At 44.8% G+C, this 16543-nt stretch overlaps 1 protein-coding gene across 6 annotated transcripts in view; it reads left to right on the top strand.

Annotated features, from left to right (window-relative positions):
• The window catches only part of RNFT2 (ring finger protein, transmembrane 2), a 42073-nt gene that overhangs the window by 7785 nt on the left and 17745 nt on the right, over positions 1-16543 (top strand). For 5 of the 6 annotated variants that reach the window (XM_030583483.1, XM_030583479.1, XM_030583478.1 and 2 more), the window contains 4 exons: positions 2237-2715; positions 3864-3940; positions 5486-5586; positions 8859-9012. In XM_030583483.1, the coding sequence (XP_030439343.1) occupies positions 2237-2715; positions 3864-3940; positions 5486-5586; positions 8859-9012 (811 nt within the window). Of the gene's footprint in view, positions 1-237; positions 362-2236; positions 2716-3863; positions 3941-5485; positions 5587-8858; positions 9013-16543 lie in introns of all 6 variants that reach the window. The other variant, XM_030583482.1, reaches the window with a different exon arrangement.

Genomic DNA, 16543 nt, shown 5'->3' with positions numbered 1-16543 from the left:
AACTAACCAGTCTCATTTTTCTGTGGAGTTGAGGGAAATGTCTGTCAAGTGAAATGTGAAGCAAAAGATCCTGACCATTTGTGATAATTAATTATTCCATAACACTTTTTACAAGAGCAGGTTAAGTCTGGTCTTCTGCTCAAATTCTGACAGGAATGTAACTTTTCATGTTAGTGCAGAAGAGACAGGCTATGTATTTCTGTTTAAATTATTTTTATGTTCTTGGCCAACCTCTAGTTTTGTCACCTCACACTTCCATGATGCTACCTGGCATGTAGTCTGGTGTGTGGGCTGAGCACTGGAACAGAGGTTTTGTGAGCTGAGTGGTTCATTGGATGTTGCATGGACCTTCTGACATGAGGTGAGGCTTGTCCCCGGTCAGTAAAAAATGTGTAAAGCACTTTGGGATTGATAAGGTTGAAAGGTGCTGTACAAATTCAGGATTTGTACTATTATCAAATGCAAAAAGTAAGTAAAGTGAAATGGATTCTAAAAACCATTTCATTTTTAATACAATAAAGTATTATCACTAACATGGGCAAGGATTATTAAAAAAAAAATATGGTGAAATACTGGCCCTATTGAAGTAAATGGCAAAGCTCCTATTGATTGCAGCAGAGCCAAGATTTCACCCATAATGTTTACCTTCACAGTATCGTTTATGTAGCTAGTTAACCTCTTTCCTGGTGGAGGAATAGTTATGTATCCTAACAGCATTTTTCCAAACAACATCAGTGTATTTGATTGGCATATGGACCTGCCCCAGGTATGTTATATTGTCTATGTTTATGTTTTTGGAGATAAATACAGAATTGCTACTGGTGTAGCTTCTGTGTCCAACCCTGATTCGGGGCATTCTGTGTGTCATCCAGTATGTATCTGGTTAATTCTGAACCACAGAAAATGGTACAGTATCTGGTTGCTTTGATTCCTTGCGGGTGCCTGCACAGAGACTCTGGGAGTGGGGTGTGACTATGAAAAGCCTTGTTTGGAGCTTGCTTAGTGGGGAAGTGCCCAAGAGGGAGTTGGAGCTGGTTCCAGAGCGAGATGAAATTCAAAGCTGTGCTGAGTAAGAGGTCTAGGGAGGGTTATGGGCTCGGGGGGGGGGAGACCGGCTACGGGAAGGTGCGGGCACTGTGTATGTACCTGTGTAATCTCAGCTCTTGATCACTGTTTCTAAAGTTGGAGGCTTCCAGGGATTAGGATCCGGAGAGACTGTAGTGCTGCACTGTCTATTTGTGGGTTCGACCTATTGCTGATCTTTGTAGTTATTCTTTTTTTTCTCTCTCTCTCAGTGTTAACAAGAGTTTACTTTGCACTGGGCATTTTCTTGGCTAGCGACTTGCTTTGGGAATTGTCCCCTCTGTTCCCACTGCCACATGGGGTCATACCTTCCATACATTCACTGTAGAGCCATGCCAATGAGTACAGACAAACAGAGCATATTTTCCCTGGGCATGTGGCATTGGGAAGAAATAACGAGATTCCTGAGCCTCTTCTTGGAAACTGTCTGTAGGCTGGTGGGCTGTCTCCCAACCACAGGAAAGAACGGATGCTGTGCCCAAGTCTGCTTCAAACCCTTGCCTCAGGGCACAATTTATCAGTGAAACACAAAATTCATATGTAACACCAAAACAAATGCAGGTGGGCATTCTCGTCCCTTAAATACCCTGTTGGGTCATGTGACAGGGAAGTAGCTCCTTCTGGCTGATTTACCCCATGTTGTTATCATTTGGCTTTCCCGCCACACAGTGCCAGGATGGCAGTTGGCCACCGTTAAATAAAGTGGGAAGAGCCTGGCAACTGGAGCTGTTAGGTCATTTATTTGGGATGACACAGTTACTTCACTCGTGAGTAGTGTGGCCATCTCAGATTCATACCGATAACAAATGTACACCACTGCATGCGGTGTTTTGCATACACCATGTGTTTACCGTCAAAACCATTTTAGAGATGATGTAGAGTTTTAAATTGCCCTGTAACTGGCCTGTTTTTGGGAACACTCCAACTCTGATTTAAAAACCCAGCGAGGAGCTCAGGAACTTTATGACCCATTTGAGGGATGGGGGAAAGCAACACTATTTGACCAGCACAATTGAACTGCCTAATGACTCCAGCCATGCCAAGGTGAATCAAAGCCAGCCTTGGTGTTCTGGAGAATCAGGAGGATGCCTTTCCCAGTGCACAGCCGGTTGTTTGATGGTTCCCACTGTGGGGGTCTCTCTCCTCATTGCAGAAGCCGGAGTCAGACAGTCAGTTCTGAGACCAGCGTGGATGAAGGTGGAGTTTTCGAAGGTTTGAAGGCTGAAACTCCCTCACCCCAGCAGCTTTTCTCAGGGCTGGCAGGCATCCCATCTGGTACCATCCCAACTACCCCATTCCAGTCAGGATTGGTCCTGGGTTCCTCAGCAGGAGGCGGGGATGTGTTCATTCAGATGCCAGCCCCAAGGGAAGAAGGGGCCAGCCGAACAGAAGGAGCTCCATTCCACCATCGGCAGCAGCCCCATCACTATCACCATGGCCACCATCGGGGATCCTCTCTGCTGCACATGGCTAGTGGAGACCGCCACGGACACGCAGAAGACAATCCTGAGGACCAGCCTGGGACTCCTGCGCCTGCCCTGTCGGAGCTGAAGGCTGTGATTTGCTGGCTCCAGAAGGGGCTTCCCTTCATCCTGATACTCCTGGCTAAAGTTTGTTTCCAGCATAAGCTTGGTAAGCAGCCAACTCACCATCTTCATTTGGTTCTAAGGTTGGTTCAGCAGCTGGGTCCTGCCGCAGTGTCCACTGTGTTCATCTCTGTAAGAATTCTTAGAGGTAGCAAATTCAGTGGGCAAAGGGGATCTAGGCGGGCAGGGGTGAAGCTACCTGTCTTTAGGCATCCTGCCTTTTCTTCCCCTTTAATTTCATTACTAGCTGTTACAATTGAGTGAGGCCCATGTTTGATGTCCTGTCCTGCAAGGTGGCAGATTCTTGTTCTGTTCTTTGCCTTGGTCTCTCTCCCTGCCCCTCTCCACCAGCGGCTGAGAACACGGTGAAGAATCCTTACTCAGCTCTCCCGGGCAGAGGTGGGATGAGAATGTTTATAGCAACCTCTGCTGGTCAGCTCTTGTGTGGCGCTGAAAGTCTCGGAAGGGATTTGAATCATGCTTGGCTGGAAGGATGGTAGTTCGGAGATGGGATGAGCAATTAAACTTTACAACTGAGATTTTTCAAAGCTGCCTAAAGGATTCAGGCACCCAATTTCCTTTAATTTGAATGGGAATTGGGCATCCCCTTTTAAATGTTCATTGGTAGATGGAGTATGTAACTGTCTGCTGAATATTTGTCTTTATGGAACCTGATATCGCTAGCTAGAGGAAGCATAATGTGCAGGCTGCCCCCCCTCGCACATCAGTCCTTGCCTGCAGCACCTCTCAGCCCTAGGTCACAACACAGCTTGGCCAGCGCACCTCAGTCTTGATCTGCAGAACCAGCTGCTATTCCAGTCTTCCCTCCTTTCCTAGCTCTGTTCGTGCAAGTCAGCCATACTCTGCAGTACTTTTGCTTTTGTGTTCCTGGGTCTCTCATGAACAGAGGCTGCCGTTCCTTCAGTATTGTATCAAACTGTGTGGCAGCTTGTGCTTCTGGGCGTATACGCACTGGAAATGGCCATGATGCATTCACATTAATTTGGCTTGTGATCCTAACCCCGCTCTCCAGAGCTTAGCGATCAGTGTGTTAGCATCCCCCACTATATCCAGCAATTACAGGTGTTGGGTTTGTTTGTTTTTAAACCTAAAATGTTGACTATAAAATAATTTAACAATGTGAATACTCCCTCCCTGGCTCAACAGCCGTTTGATGGATGTCTTTCCTTGCAGGGATTGCTGTGTGCATTGGTATGGCCAGCACATTTGCATATGCTAACTCAACTCTCCGAGAACAGGTCTCTTTGAAGGTGAGTCCAGTATCTTGCTCTATGGAGTTCTGAGACATTGCTCTTAATATGCTAAATAATGCTGATGCTAGATCTTGTCTTGCACTTTATGGATGAAACAATGAATGTGCACAGATTTCTTTGCATATATGAATATTCTGCTCTCCCCCTGCCCCACACAGCCTCCGTGTCTTGCAGGAAGCCTGGTATAGTGGTTAGAGAATGAAAAATCAGAACTGGTTTCTATTCCTGGCCCTGCCGCTGACTTGCAGTGCAACTTCAAGCTCTGTGCCCCAGTTTCCCTATATGTAATAATGGAAGTGATCATGCCCCTTTCGCCAGGGTGTGGTGAGGCTTAATTCATTAACGCTTACAGAGAGCTTAGAAATTTTCAGAAGAAAGACGCTATAGAAGTATTACTTATTAATATGCTTGGTGTTCTGGTTACATCTTAAATAAACCTGTTGGCTTCTTCAGGTATCACGGTTTATAGTCTCATTGGGATATCTCAACAGCATTGCAGTGCCGGGTTGGGGCTGCATTATCATATAGATGATATGTGAGTGGCATAAATATATAATTATACACACATGGTAATGAAATAAATGTGACAAAATGCAGACTGTTGGGATAAATTGCACAACTTGGTGTTAATTATCTCTGTCTTGTATATTTGGCTGCCCAACCTTACCCTGTCCATTAATCCAGTTGCTTGAAGACTTAATCTAGCATTCCTCTGAACAGCTTCAAAGAGCTGCATTTTTACTAAATAAACCTGCCCCAAAAATTCTTTCTCGTTTTCCCTCCCAAATGTGGAATTTCCTTCTCAAAATTATGCTGGTCCTAAGGCTTAGAAGAGGTAACCTTCAGACCTTCACACGTGCTGAGTTTAGGAGCTAATATCGTGTCATTCGTTCCCATCTTCACAGATGTAGAATTTAAGTTACTGTTGGTTCTTTCATTTGTTCAGTTGTTTCTTGATTATAAATCACATGCACCGAAACCTTCCTGCATCCAAACACTATCCATTCATGCTCTGTGCAGTATGTTCTAGATATGATGAGGATCTAAAACAGTCTAGGTGGTTTTTTTGGTTTTTTTGTTAAAGCTACATGTTTAGATGTGATAGGTTCAGTTATCAAATGTGTCCCCTAATAAGGCCATCCAGCTCCTGCCTATGGAGCTCAAACCTATGGTACAGCGTATCTGCTCCTACTTATCAAGCTGAGTGTAAGCATGCAGGATTGAGGCACCCACCTTTGAAAACTGGGTTATGTGGGTCTGACTCTCCCTTTCTGCCAGTGTAATTCTCTTGATTTCAGTGGAGTAACTCTGCTTGACAAAGTAAATGAGAGCAGATTCTGGTCCTGTTTATCTATGTCTGTACCTTGCTGCCTATTTTTATGTCTCACTCCCATGTAAATAACTAATTACTGAATGCTTAAAAGTGTGTGTCTGTCCCTTGGGTTGGTCTCACATTTTTCAGCAGTTAAAGGCTTGGTGCACAATATGCATGTTCCCTTTAGACTTTTGAATCTGTCTTGTCTGCCTCTTGTTTGTGCTCAGGAGAAGAGGTCGGTGCTGATTGTCTTCTGGATCCTGGCCTTCCTCCTGGGAAATACCTTATACTTGCTTTACACTTTCAGCTCCCAGCAGCTATATAACAGGTGGGTATGTGGTAAATCCTATCTGGTGGAAACAGGTAGTTATTGCCAGGGTGGAAAAGAGGTTGCCTACCTTCTCTCACACTTTTGTGAGATGCAAGTGTAGTTCCATGGAATCTGCCATCTCTGCTATGGTAAATGGAGGAAAAGCATATGGGTTACTTGTTGCCCATGGAAGCCAGGATTTTCTATTATGGTGTAATTGAGATATAGAGAGCTAGTGTGCTGGAACCAGATGAGAATACTGACCTTCATTTTCCCTTCCCACAATGGCTTCTTTCCATTGCTGTGTATCAGGCTTTTATTCTGTTACTAAAGATGGACTTGAGTAGTAACATTTAGATTTGAATCCAGAGCCAAATGTTCCCAGCATTTGAGGGTGTTTGGATCTGGTGCAAATAGGGGCCAGTCTCCAAATTTAGTTATGGAGCTCAACTTTTCTGAAACTGAGGGTTGTAAACATCCAGGGTTTTGGTTGGGGTCAATCTCTTATTGCAATGATAAAGGAAGAATTAAATGCCATGAAGCTATTGGAGTTAGGCTAAGCAAGTATAACCAGGATAGATGGGGTGAAATGATGCAAAGGCAAATTTAGGCCAAACATTAGGAAAATTGGTCTGACAATGAGATCTGTTCCCCTGTGGAAGTTTCGCAAGAGAAGTTGTGGGAGTCCCACTGATTGAGGTTTGGAACTGTATATATTCAAGAAATCATTGGAATATGAATTATATTGAACAGTCTTGCATCAGATGAGCAATAATAGCTTAGATGAGATCACAGGTAGAGCCTTTCCATTTTTAATTGGGATAAGGCAGTAGTAATAGAACCAGCTCTTCCCTGGAAAAATACATATTAAATGGTAGAATGATTGTATGCTCAGAACCGTGGCACCCAACTGAATTTACATTATTAAACCAAATTTATCATTAGCAGTTATTAGAAATACCTGTGTCTTTAACTGTTGCTTGGAGAAAAATGAGTTTCATTTGACCCCAACATTCTGAATTATTTTATTTAAAAAAAATGTGACTCTCATCTGGGATTCTGCCTGGGTGTTTGGAGTGAAGGGGCTACTGTAGTGTGAATCAGAGTGGAAGCAGATGAGTGACGGGACTATGAGGGAGAGTTGCAGTTCAGAGGCTCTGGAGGGAAGGATTGGGTCAGAGTGGAACAGGAGGAACAACTTGGGAGAATGTGCTGGAAAGGCTACCATAGTGGGCAGCTGGGAAACAGAAGGCAGGAAGGAGGCTGCTGGGAGACTCTGAGGAGCAGGAGGGTGAGATGGGGGTGTGGGGGAGCTGATGGGGATGTGGGGGAGCTGGAAGGTGAGATGGGGGTGTGGGGGAGCTGATGGGGATGTGGGGGAGCTGGAAGGTGAGTTGGGGGTGTGGGGAAGCTGATGAGGCCAGGCAGATTTGGAAAGGAACAGCAGAGTTGGGCTGGGAGAGTGGCAGATTAGTTCAAAGGATTCCAGCAAAACAGGAACATTGTGCCCCTGTGTTTGGGGAGTGGTGAGTTGAGGCGAAAGGGTTAAATATATTGCAGAGGCTGACAGAGAGTTCCACACCAAGGCCTGATCCCCCATGCAGTGCTCTGTGTGGATGGAGAGGTCTGTCTGTGCGGAGACCCTGGCAGCAGTGGGGCCCAGAGTCTTGCACAGGCTTGGGAGGTTAGAAATCGCCATTCACTTTTTGTTCCTTTCAGTTATTTTTCATTTCCTGATTTTGCTGTTGTTTTTGTGTATTTATTTTCCTAGCCCACAATAATATTTAAGTTTCTGATTTTGTTTCTGTTTTTAGGGTTTAATTTTACCTGTTGCGCTGTGCCAGAGTTGTGAGTATTTTAATTTCATGCTCAGGCTTTTTGTTTCGGGTTTTTCTTTTTGTTAAGTTTTTGCTTTTCACACGAGAGAGCTTGGTGGACAGTAATAGTGACAAGAAGCCCCTTGTGACTGCTGAAGAAGGACCTGTTTTAATTGGTACCCCATGCAGTGGTTTCCTGAAGTACTGGTACGCTAGGCTCGTCCTGCCTAGGGAGCAAATATTCAACTCAGTGTCCAGCCCGAGTTGCTGGACTGGGAATGGTGGGAGGAGGAAAAAGAGGCATCTTTCTGCTGCTCTCTGAAGGCTGTTCTAGCCCATGGCTGAAGTAGACTTGCACGTTCCCTAAATGTGTCCCTAACACAGGTGCGGGGGTTAATCAGAGCATGTGTGCTGCAGCGGATACTCTGACCCTACCGCACCCATGTCCTGCTCCTTCCTGTTCAGTGAGAGCTGCTGTGCTGAATGCCTCACGTGGGGCATGTATGCCTTGCAGGGCACCCCGGAATCCAGCCTTCTGTCTCTCTGCAGCAGAACCATGCTGGTTTCCGCTGCCCATGGATCCTTTGCAGCTGCAGGGTCTGCGTGCTGAGCCCTGCTCTGTCACTGCTCTTCACCTCCCACTGATTTGTGTTTGCTGGAATCCATGACTGAGCTTGGATTCCCCTTTCTATAGGTTTGGAATACGTGCACTTCAATAGGTGATGCTGATTCACAGAGCCTAGCTCTTAGTCAGCCTCAAAAGTTTGCAAGCCAACTTTTTGTTTTGTCTCAGTGCGGTTACCCCATGCTGAATGACCTTGAGCATTCTGCTGTGCCTTATGCGGTGCTGCCCTTGTCGCATGCCTGCCCTGCATTCCCAGCTAGATTAGTGCTGTGGAGAATGCTGCCCCAGCAGCAGTTCTGCCTTTGCCAGAATGTGCTTTTGTGGGGTTTCAAGGCTGGTCTACGCACTTGGTGCTCTTGAATTGGCCTGAGAAGTGGTAACTACCCACAGCGCAGCTCTGAACTGCAGTGGTGTGCATGTTTCCCGTCATTCCCTAGTGGTAAAGATGGAGAGATGTAGGTGGCTTTTCCTTCAGGAATAGGATTGAGGGGGAAATCATGGGCACCAGAGCTGCTGATATTGGGAACACCCCCCTGGAGGGAAGTTTCTTTTATCAGCATGGAGTGCAGGGGTTAACTTCCACCGTAGGCTTTGTGGATGACTGTATTCCCTTTACTGAAAATGGGCAAATCTGAAGCCATCGACCTCAGGGGGGCTGGATAAGAGCAGGCATGGGTCAAATGCCGGAAGGGACTAATCTGCTGACCTTGCTCCTGTTACACTTGATCTTAAGAACCTGTGCTCACGTTTGGTGGAGTCCCTGGGCCCATTCTTTGTACTGGAGCTTTGATGAAGGGCAGATCGTGGGCCATTCATTAATGTTTGTGTCTTGCTGTCCTGCTTTTCAGCTTGATATTTCTGAAACCCAACCTGGAGAGCCTGGATTTCTTTGACCTGATGTGGACTGTGGGGATCACGGACTTCGTTCTGAAGTATCTCACCATCTCTTTGAAATGCCTGGTCGTTGCCCTGCCTAAAATCATTCTGGCTGTCAAGTCAAAGGTAAAGGGCTCTGCTTTCTTCCTGGTCCATGTCTGATGGGAGCCACCCAATGAAACTATGCCTCTGAGGTTAGATACAGTTTCTGCTTGGTTCTTGGCTGGGTGTGCAAAGGAAAGGGAGTCTCCATTTCCCCAAACTCTTGCATGATTTGTGTAAGGACCAGACAGATTTTCACTCCCATGTACAAGGTAGGGTGGGGGCTGCTGGCTACCTCGCTCCCAGAACTACTGATTGCCCAAAAAGGAAAGGGGAGAGGTGGGGCTGTAGCCAGCAGCAATGGATGAGAGTGAAGTGCTGCCCTTTGCTTCAGGCTGTGGGCAGTTTGCACTATCTAGCCTTTTGTGAACAAACCACCTGCCTCCCTCCTTCTGCTGGAAAAACAGTGGACTAAAGTGATAAAAATTGCATGCTTTGTGGAAGACAAGCATCCTTATCTGTGTAACTGTTAGCACCTTAGATTATTTAAATGGAATTTTAGAAATCTGATTTACTATGTATTTAGTAGAAATGGTCAAAATTTTTCAAATATCAAAATTTTGATGAAAATGTGATGTTAGGGAAGAAAAAATCATGGAAAGTTTTGGTAAAATTTTTGCACCAATTTTCGTGGGTAATTTTTTTGACCGACTGTAGAGCTGGTAGCAACGTTTCTGATATGTATACTTATTAATTGATACAATCTCTCTTCCTTCCCTCACCATTCTCTTTTTTAACCTGAATTGTAGCATCATTCACTGTGTACAATGAAACTAAACAAGCCATGTTTAGAATCCATTTCATTTTATGGATTTGGTTTCCTGATGTGCATGCAGGATCTCAGTGCTGTTGCATCTGAGTTCTTATGGCAGGTGAATGTTTGTTTAAAAAAAGTGCTTTCTAATTTTGGGCACTGAACCTGAGACGCCCCCAAGGGGTTGATCTTCAGAGATGCTGACATTCTTCCTTCTGAGTCAGTACTTACCCAATACCCCAGCATGTTCAGGGTACGTTATGCTGCTGTGACTCTTGGATGAGATGTGCAACTCTGGTTCTGAGCTCTTGTGTTCACTGCAGACCTTTTTATTTTATTTTTATTTTATTGTTTTACAAGAATAGATGTGTTAACCCAGGTGTTCTGGGAACGTTCCAGCTTAAATAATGACTTTATATCACCCTAGAGGTTTATCTGCACACAGGTTGAAGCAGTAGAACACCTCCCTCCTGTGTGGATGCAGTTATATGGGTGTGAAGGTGCCTTGTACGAGTATAGCTTATTCTTGTAAGGGAAGGGGGAAAAGCTATATCCACACCTTTGCACCCAAAGTAGGAGCAGTACCTATTTAACTATTTCAGCAGAAAATTGCATCCCTAACTGAAACTGTTCTGTCGATACTGAAACTGTGTGTAGACCAGGTCTCAGTGTATGATGATTTTCACTTCCTGTCCTAAACAGTTGTGTAAAGTGCCTGTTCACGATTAGAGCTGTCATGTTCTCCTTGCCCCCACCCTCAACCCATCACCAGTGGTGGATGTGGTAAGTAGAGCTTGTGGATCAGTTAAATTTTGATTGCCTTTGGAATGAAAGACACAATAGAAATGCAAGATATTACTATCCTCATCCCTTACTGAAAGTCTCAGACAAAGCACTTAAAGGGAATTTTTAAAGCGGGAATAGTTATGCTTACAAATAATATGGGTGGCAGGGGAGTTGAGCTGTTTGTTCCTGCGCACCAGGGGTACTTGAGATGGTTATTAATTTATCTCTGGCGATTGTCCAGTTTTTTTTTTCTATTATTGTTATTATTTTATTTTGGGAGATTAATGTGCTGGGTCAGAGCATAATCCAGCTTGCAAAAAAAGTGATGTGAATAGTCATCCCAAGATAAATTGCTGCACTGGAAAAGGTTCACAGCCTTTGCTTGCTTGTCTGAGAGCTATCCCAAGTACTCATTAATCCTTGTCGGGGGAGAAGAAAGAGACTGGGTCTTTATTTGCAGCTACAGTGGGAGGCTGGTAAGATCACATCTGTCAAGGGCCTATAATGGCTTGCAGCACAGATGCTTCATTTTTAATACCTTTTTCTGCACAGTGATATTTCTCCAATTTTTTTTTTAGTCCCTTTTTGTCTTGAGATGTTGTTGATGGTTTCTCTGTCCCTTGACATCTGAGGCTCTGTTGCTATCACTTAATCATGGGTACACACACACACACAGACACACACACACACACACTTCTCTCTACATCCATCAAGCCATTTGGGGCTATGATCTGTTCTGATCTTAAAAACTAAGCAGGATCAGACTTGAAGGGGAGACCTCTAAGAAAAAAGCAACTCACTACAGGAAGTGCTGTTAGTGATGGAGTCGAGTGCTTTTTGCTTAGCTGACGTCCCAGCGTAATTTTAGGGGGCAATGACATGCTGGAAGTCCCATTGGTAGAGGAGAACCCAAGCTCTCGTCCACTTAAGAGTATTGAAGATCCTAGGGGATGTCTGTGCTGCAGCTGGAAGCATAGGGTAGATAACTCAAGCAAAGCTAGTATGTCCAGCACGCTAAAAATGGATGTTGCCGCCCGGGCTACCTGCCTGAATACAAGCCCATCCAATCCCCAGGGTCCAAACTTGAGTGGCTAGCCCCTGCCACAATGTCCATGCGGCTATTTTTAGCATGTTAGCTGAAGTGAACCTAGACAGTGTCTGTCTCCCCAGGCTGGGAGGCATGCTCCTGTTTGCAATGTAGACATACTCTTTGTGGTTTGGCCAAAATCCATTCGAGGTATTTATAGTCTGACAGCTACTCTTGCAAAGTCAGCTGGATATAGTATTGTTCACTGTCTGCTCAAAATTATTATTATGGCATTGCTGTTTGCAATTTAAACAGCTGCTACATTCAATTTCATTGATGGCTACAGCCTAATGGTGAGGGATGTGAAACTTATCTATATGTGGCTAATGTAACAAAATGCTTTGGGATCCTTCAACGTGAAAGCTACCAGAGGAATGTCCACTTAAAATCACAGTGGAGAGATGGATGCTTATTTCAGCTGCCATGAGATTAATGCTGGTGCTATTGGATTCTTCTTCCTGATCAAAGCAGTGGTTTCCAGCTGCCAGGACCAGGACCAGTAATGGAGAACCGCATGCCACCAGTGAAAGAGATGATATAGTTCAACACCATGGAGAAGGTGGTGGGGAGAAGGGGGATTTTCTCCTGCATTTGCTGGCAGTGTCTTTCTGGTGTTCAGCAATGGTTGTAGTGAAAATTGCTAACTGGGGGTCTAATTCATAGCCTTTTATCTTTCTCAGTTTGACTTCAGACCAATCACTTTCAGATTAGTCCCATCTTTCTGAGTCGAAAACTATTCTGGCTCTTCTGGCCACTCCTCAAGATTTTTCCACTCTTCATCAAAGTTCCCAGGCTTTTCTGAACATTACGTGGCTTTCCCCAATGCTCCCATTCTCCTCTTTCTCTTGGGCATGTAGAAAATCCTTAGGCTGGGAGAGAGACTGGGAAGAGAGGTTTTTATGAGAGTTTTGATAAGTGGCATGGAGTAGTAGTCTGATCCAGGCCAGGGACCCGGGAATTCCTGAGTTCTCATCTCATCTCTGACACTTTGTGTCCTTTGATAAGTCACTTACAAGTTTTCAAAAGGGGCTTCTGTCCTGAGTGGCCAACTTGAGAAAGCTCGGCCCTGACTTTCAGAGGTGCTGTATACCTACCACTGGGACTACTCACAAGAGCACAGACTTGGGTGCATGCATGAATCTCTTCAGGACCAGAGCCCAAATCACAATGGGCCATATTAAATGCCCTGGAAATTTGGGAGTATTTGGGTCCAGATCTTTAAAAGGAGTGATAAGTATTTATTAATACTGTTATTTCATTAAAGTGCTTTAAAACAATTGAACCACTGGATTTTTTCCCCTTGTTTTTATTTTTCCCCCTTGAAATGGAGCTTCTGGTTTCCATGATTCTGGGGAAGATGGTAATACAAAACAGGACCAGGAAAGCCCTTTTGCCGCACTGCTGTTTCAAGAAGCTATGAAGAAAATTTGCCCCCATCCATTGTTTAAAAGGCTCCAGCAATCAAGATTCCTAGGATGGAAGCCTGGTTCCTTTCTCTCTTACCTCACGCGTTTTTGCATCGTTCTTTCTTTTTTTGTTTTTTCCCCTTTATTCCATTCCCTGGAAGAGCAGCAAAGATTGTTTAATAGCCACATGGGGAGGGGATGGGGGAGTCTCACATGCACCTGGGATTTCCTAAACTGCAATCTTCAATAAGTGTGTCTTTTCTATTATTTACTTCTAATTCCACACCCACCAAGCTGTCGTTCCTTAGCAGTGAAAATGAAAAGCTGCCGTTTATAGATGTATAACAATAGAGGCCTTCGCAAGCCACATGGCTCCTGCAGTTTAATTTACTTTAATTCATTTTATATTGAACCAAATGATATTTGTTGGGGTTTTTTTTTAATGGAGAGCTTTCAGATTGTGGGGTGGCAGCCAAGCCCCCCTCCTGTGGAAATTAGGAACCCAGCTGCTATTTAAATTTCTGCTCTGCTCCTCTGGGCTTTTTTAGGTGGAAAAAGAGGCCTTTTTTAACATTGTGGGTAGTTTACATTCTGTCATTATAGGCATGCTCCTGCTCCCATAAAAACTCCCCACTGGTTTCAAAGGTGCAGGATTGGACCCTGTGCCTGAAATTGCCACCCTTCCACTGCTCGATTCAGTGTGGGAGACACAGAGGGTTCTTTTGTGTAACTCACATTCCATGACTAAGTTTTTCCCAATCCTCCCCAGCAGCGTGACTGAAAAACAATGGTTTGTTCTGATAGTGGTGCTCACCCAGGGTGTCGTTCCTTTCCCGTCCTTGATGACACCTGCAAAGGAAGAGATGACTCAGACATTCACGTGATGCAGCTCATTACTGGCAAGAAACTATGCCTTGATCACCAAAAAGCCAAGGGATTAGGGTGCTTAGTGGTATCTGAATGCCTCACAATCTTTATCGTCGTAATGTCTCTGTGAGGTAGGGCAGTGCTATTATCCCCATTGTACAGATGGAGACCAGGCACAGAGTTGTCCAGGGTGTTTGTGGCAAAGCAGGAATTGGACTCAGAGCTCCCAGACCCTACGCTAACTTTCAACCCATTGGACCCATCCCTTCTCTCCTTCCCTGGGAACCATATGCAGATTTTACAGCAACTTTCCCTAATTTGGGAGCTGTGGCTGGAAGAGGTGGGACTCTGCCTTAGAGGGGCATTTTATCTTTTTCTTTCTTGCAGGAAAGAGTGACCAAAACACAGGACTGGGCATCACAGAACTGGAGCTCTGTCACCAGACTCCCTGCGTGATCTTTGGAAAGTCACTAAAGCCGCCATTTTCAGAGGTGGCCACTGATTTTTGGGTACCTTAGTTTTTTGACTTGCCAACTCAAGAGATCTGGGGCCTGATCTTCAGAAATGCTGAGCACCTAGAACTCCCAATGACTAGGCAGAGGTCCAGTGGGAGTTGCTCACGTTTACTGAAATTGAAAAAAGAAAACCCCTTTTGATTCATTCATAGTTAGCCTGCAGTGAGTTTTCACCTGTCTTTACATATTGGCAACAGTCTTTTCTTTTCTTTTCTTTTCTTTTTTCATCCTACCCAACCTGTTTGTTTTCTTGTGCTGGCAAAGAGGCTCTAAGGGAGAGGGTTTTTGGTCAACCCCCCTGCTGTCCTGTGGTCTGAAAGCCAGCAGGTTTCTCTTAGAGATTTCTTCAGCATCCTCTTCTTTTAGGATATGTCCTAACAATGCTGGCAGCTGGGCAAGGGTGACTCAGAACTTCTCCAGGGTGACAATTACAGTTGTCTCATTGCCACTCACACACACACGCCCCTCCATTAAAAGAACATTAAGGTTGCAAAGTCAGGCACTCAGAAGTTAAGAAATATCAGAGTTAAGGTTGCCCATACAACATCAGTTTGGCCCGTTTGTGCATATGCTTTATGAAAATCTTTAATTACATGAGCACGTGCTATTTTCTCCACAGGACCCCTCACATTCAGTGCACTGGTTCAGCCTGCCCTGGGAATGAATCAGGGTTGTGTAGTGAAGGACACTGTTCTCTGTAGGTCCTCTGCTTTATTTCTTGCAGAAGTTGGAGGTGTGTAGTGAATGAGGCAAGGATGGCTTCATGGTTAAGGCAGCTGAATGCTACCCTGGAGAACTGGATTCTCTGCCTCTGCCACAGAGTGTTTATGCGATGCTGGGCAAGTCACTTGAACAGACTTTTCACAGGTAGTCAGTCAGTGTGTGTTCCTTGTTTTCAGCGTACCTGGTTTGAAACTCCATGGGCTGATTTGCTGAAATGCTGAGCATGCACAGATGCAACTCAAGTCAATGGGAGCTGTGGTTTGAACAAATAAAGTGCTAATGGGAAGCACTCAGAAACTCTCAAACTGGGCACCCAAAATTAGTGGACACTTCTGATCTTAGTCTATCTGTGCCTCAGTTCTGCATCTGTGAAATGGGGATAGCATCCTCTTACCTCTCTCCTGGGTGTTGTGAAAATAAATTAATTAATGTTTGTGACACATTCAGATAGATTATATGGGGATGAGAGCCATAGAAAAGCCTGTGCAGAAAATAATAATTCTGGCTTCAGAACAGGGTTAAATACTGTGCAGTAAATGAGGCCTGAGGTCACGCATGGAATGACATGAAGACAAAATATTGAATAGCTGCTCATTAAATGAACATCATCCATCCTGTGCACTGAATGAAGCAGAGAGCTTGTGAGGAAAAAAGTATGTAATCATATAATTAAAGACTGTATCATAATGCATACACGCATGGGATCTCAATTAAGGTTGTACAGGCAACCTTAATTCTGGCATTTCCTAATTTCTGACAGTGCAACCTTCATAATATTTTTTCCCTAGTTTTGTGTGTAATTTCCTCGGGGGGTGGGGAGGAGGAGGAAAGTGAAAAAAGAAATTCCATCATGTCTCATCACCTTTAGAGTAGAGTAACTGATAGCAGTAGTAGGTTGTCATACTCTATGTGGACCAGTACCAGAGGAAAATGAGGCACATACTTTGCTAGTGACCTTCACAGATAATTGCTGACAGTAGAGGAATGGTGAGACTTTGGGATCTTGGGTTCCATTCCAGACTCTGGAAAAGAGTGTTCTCTAGTGGTCACAGACCCTTCTGTCCCCTCCAATTTGTCACTGCCCTAGTCCTATCTCTTCCCCATCACTGACTCCCCATTCCATTCCCAGTCTCCACTTCTCAAGCTTTTTATCCCAGATCCTATTTCCTTTCCCAACCAGTTCTAGTCCTTGCCCCACTTCGGCTCCCTGTCCCAATTTCTCTTTCTCTCCTTTTCCACTCCCCTCAACTTTTCCCCTCTACGTTCTACTCATACACTTTCCTCCTCCTTCTCCTCCATACTGGACACCAGCCAGGAGTGAGAGAGAGCACAGAAGAGACAGAAGCTCTGCTCATAGTTCTGGTCCCTTGTCCTGGAGCAGGTGAGAACTGCAGTTTCAGGAAAAGTCCTCCTCAGC

The sequence above is a fragment of the Gopherus evgoodei genome, chromosome 13 (genome assembly GCF_007399415.2).
Source record: "Gopherus evgoodei ecotype Sinaloan lineage chromosome 13, rGopEvg1_v1.p, whole genome shotgun sequence".
NCBI lineage: Eukaryota > Metazoa > Chordata > Testudines > Testudinidae > Gopherus > Gopherus evgoodei.
This window is presented reverse-complemented; position numbering and strand designations above follow the sequence as displayed.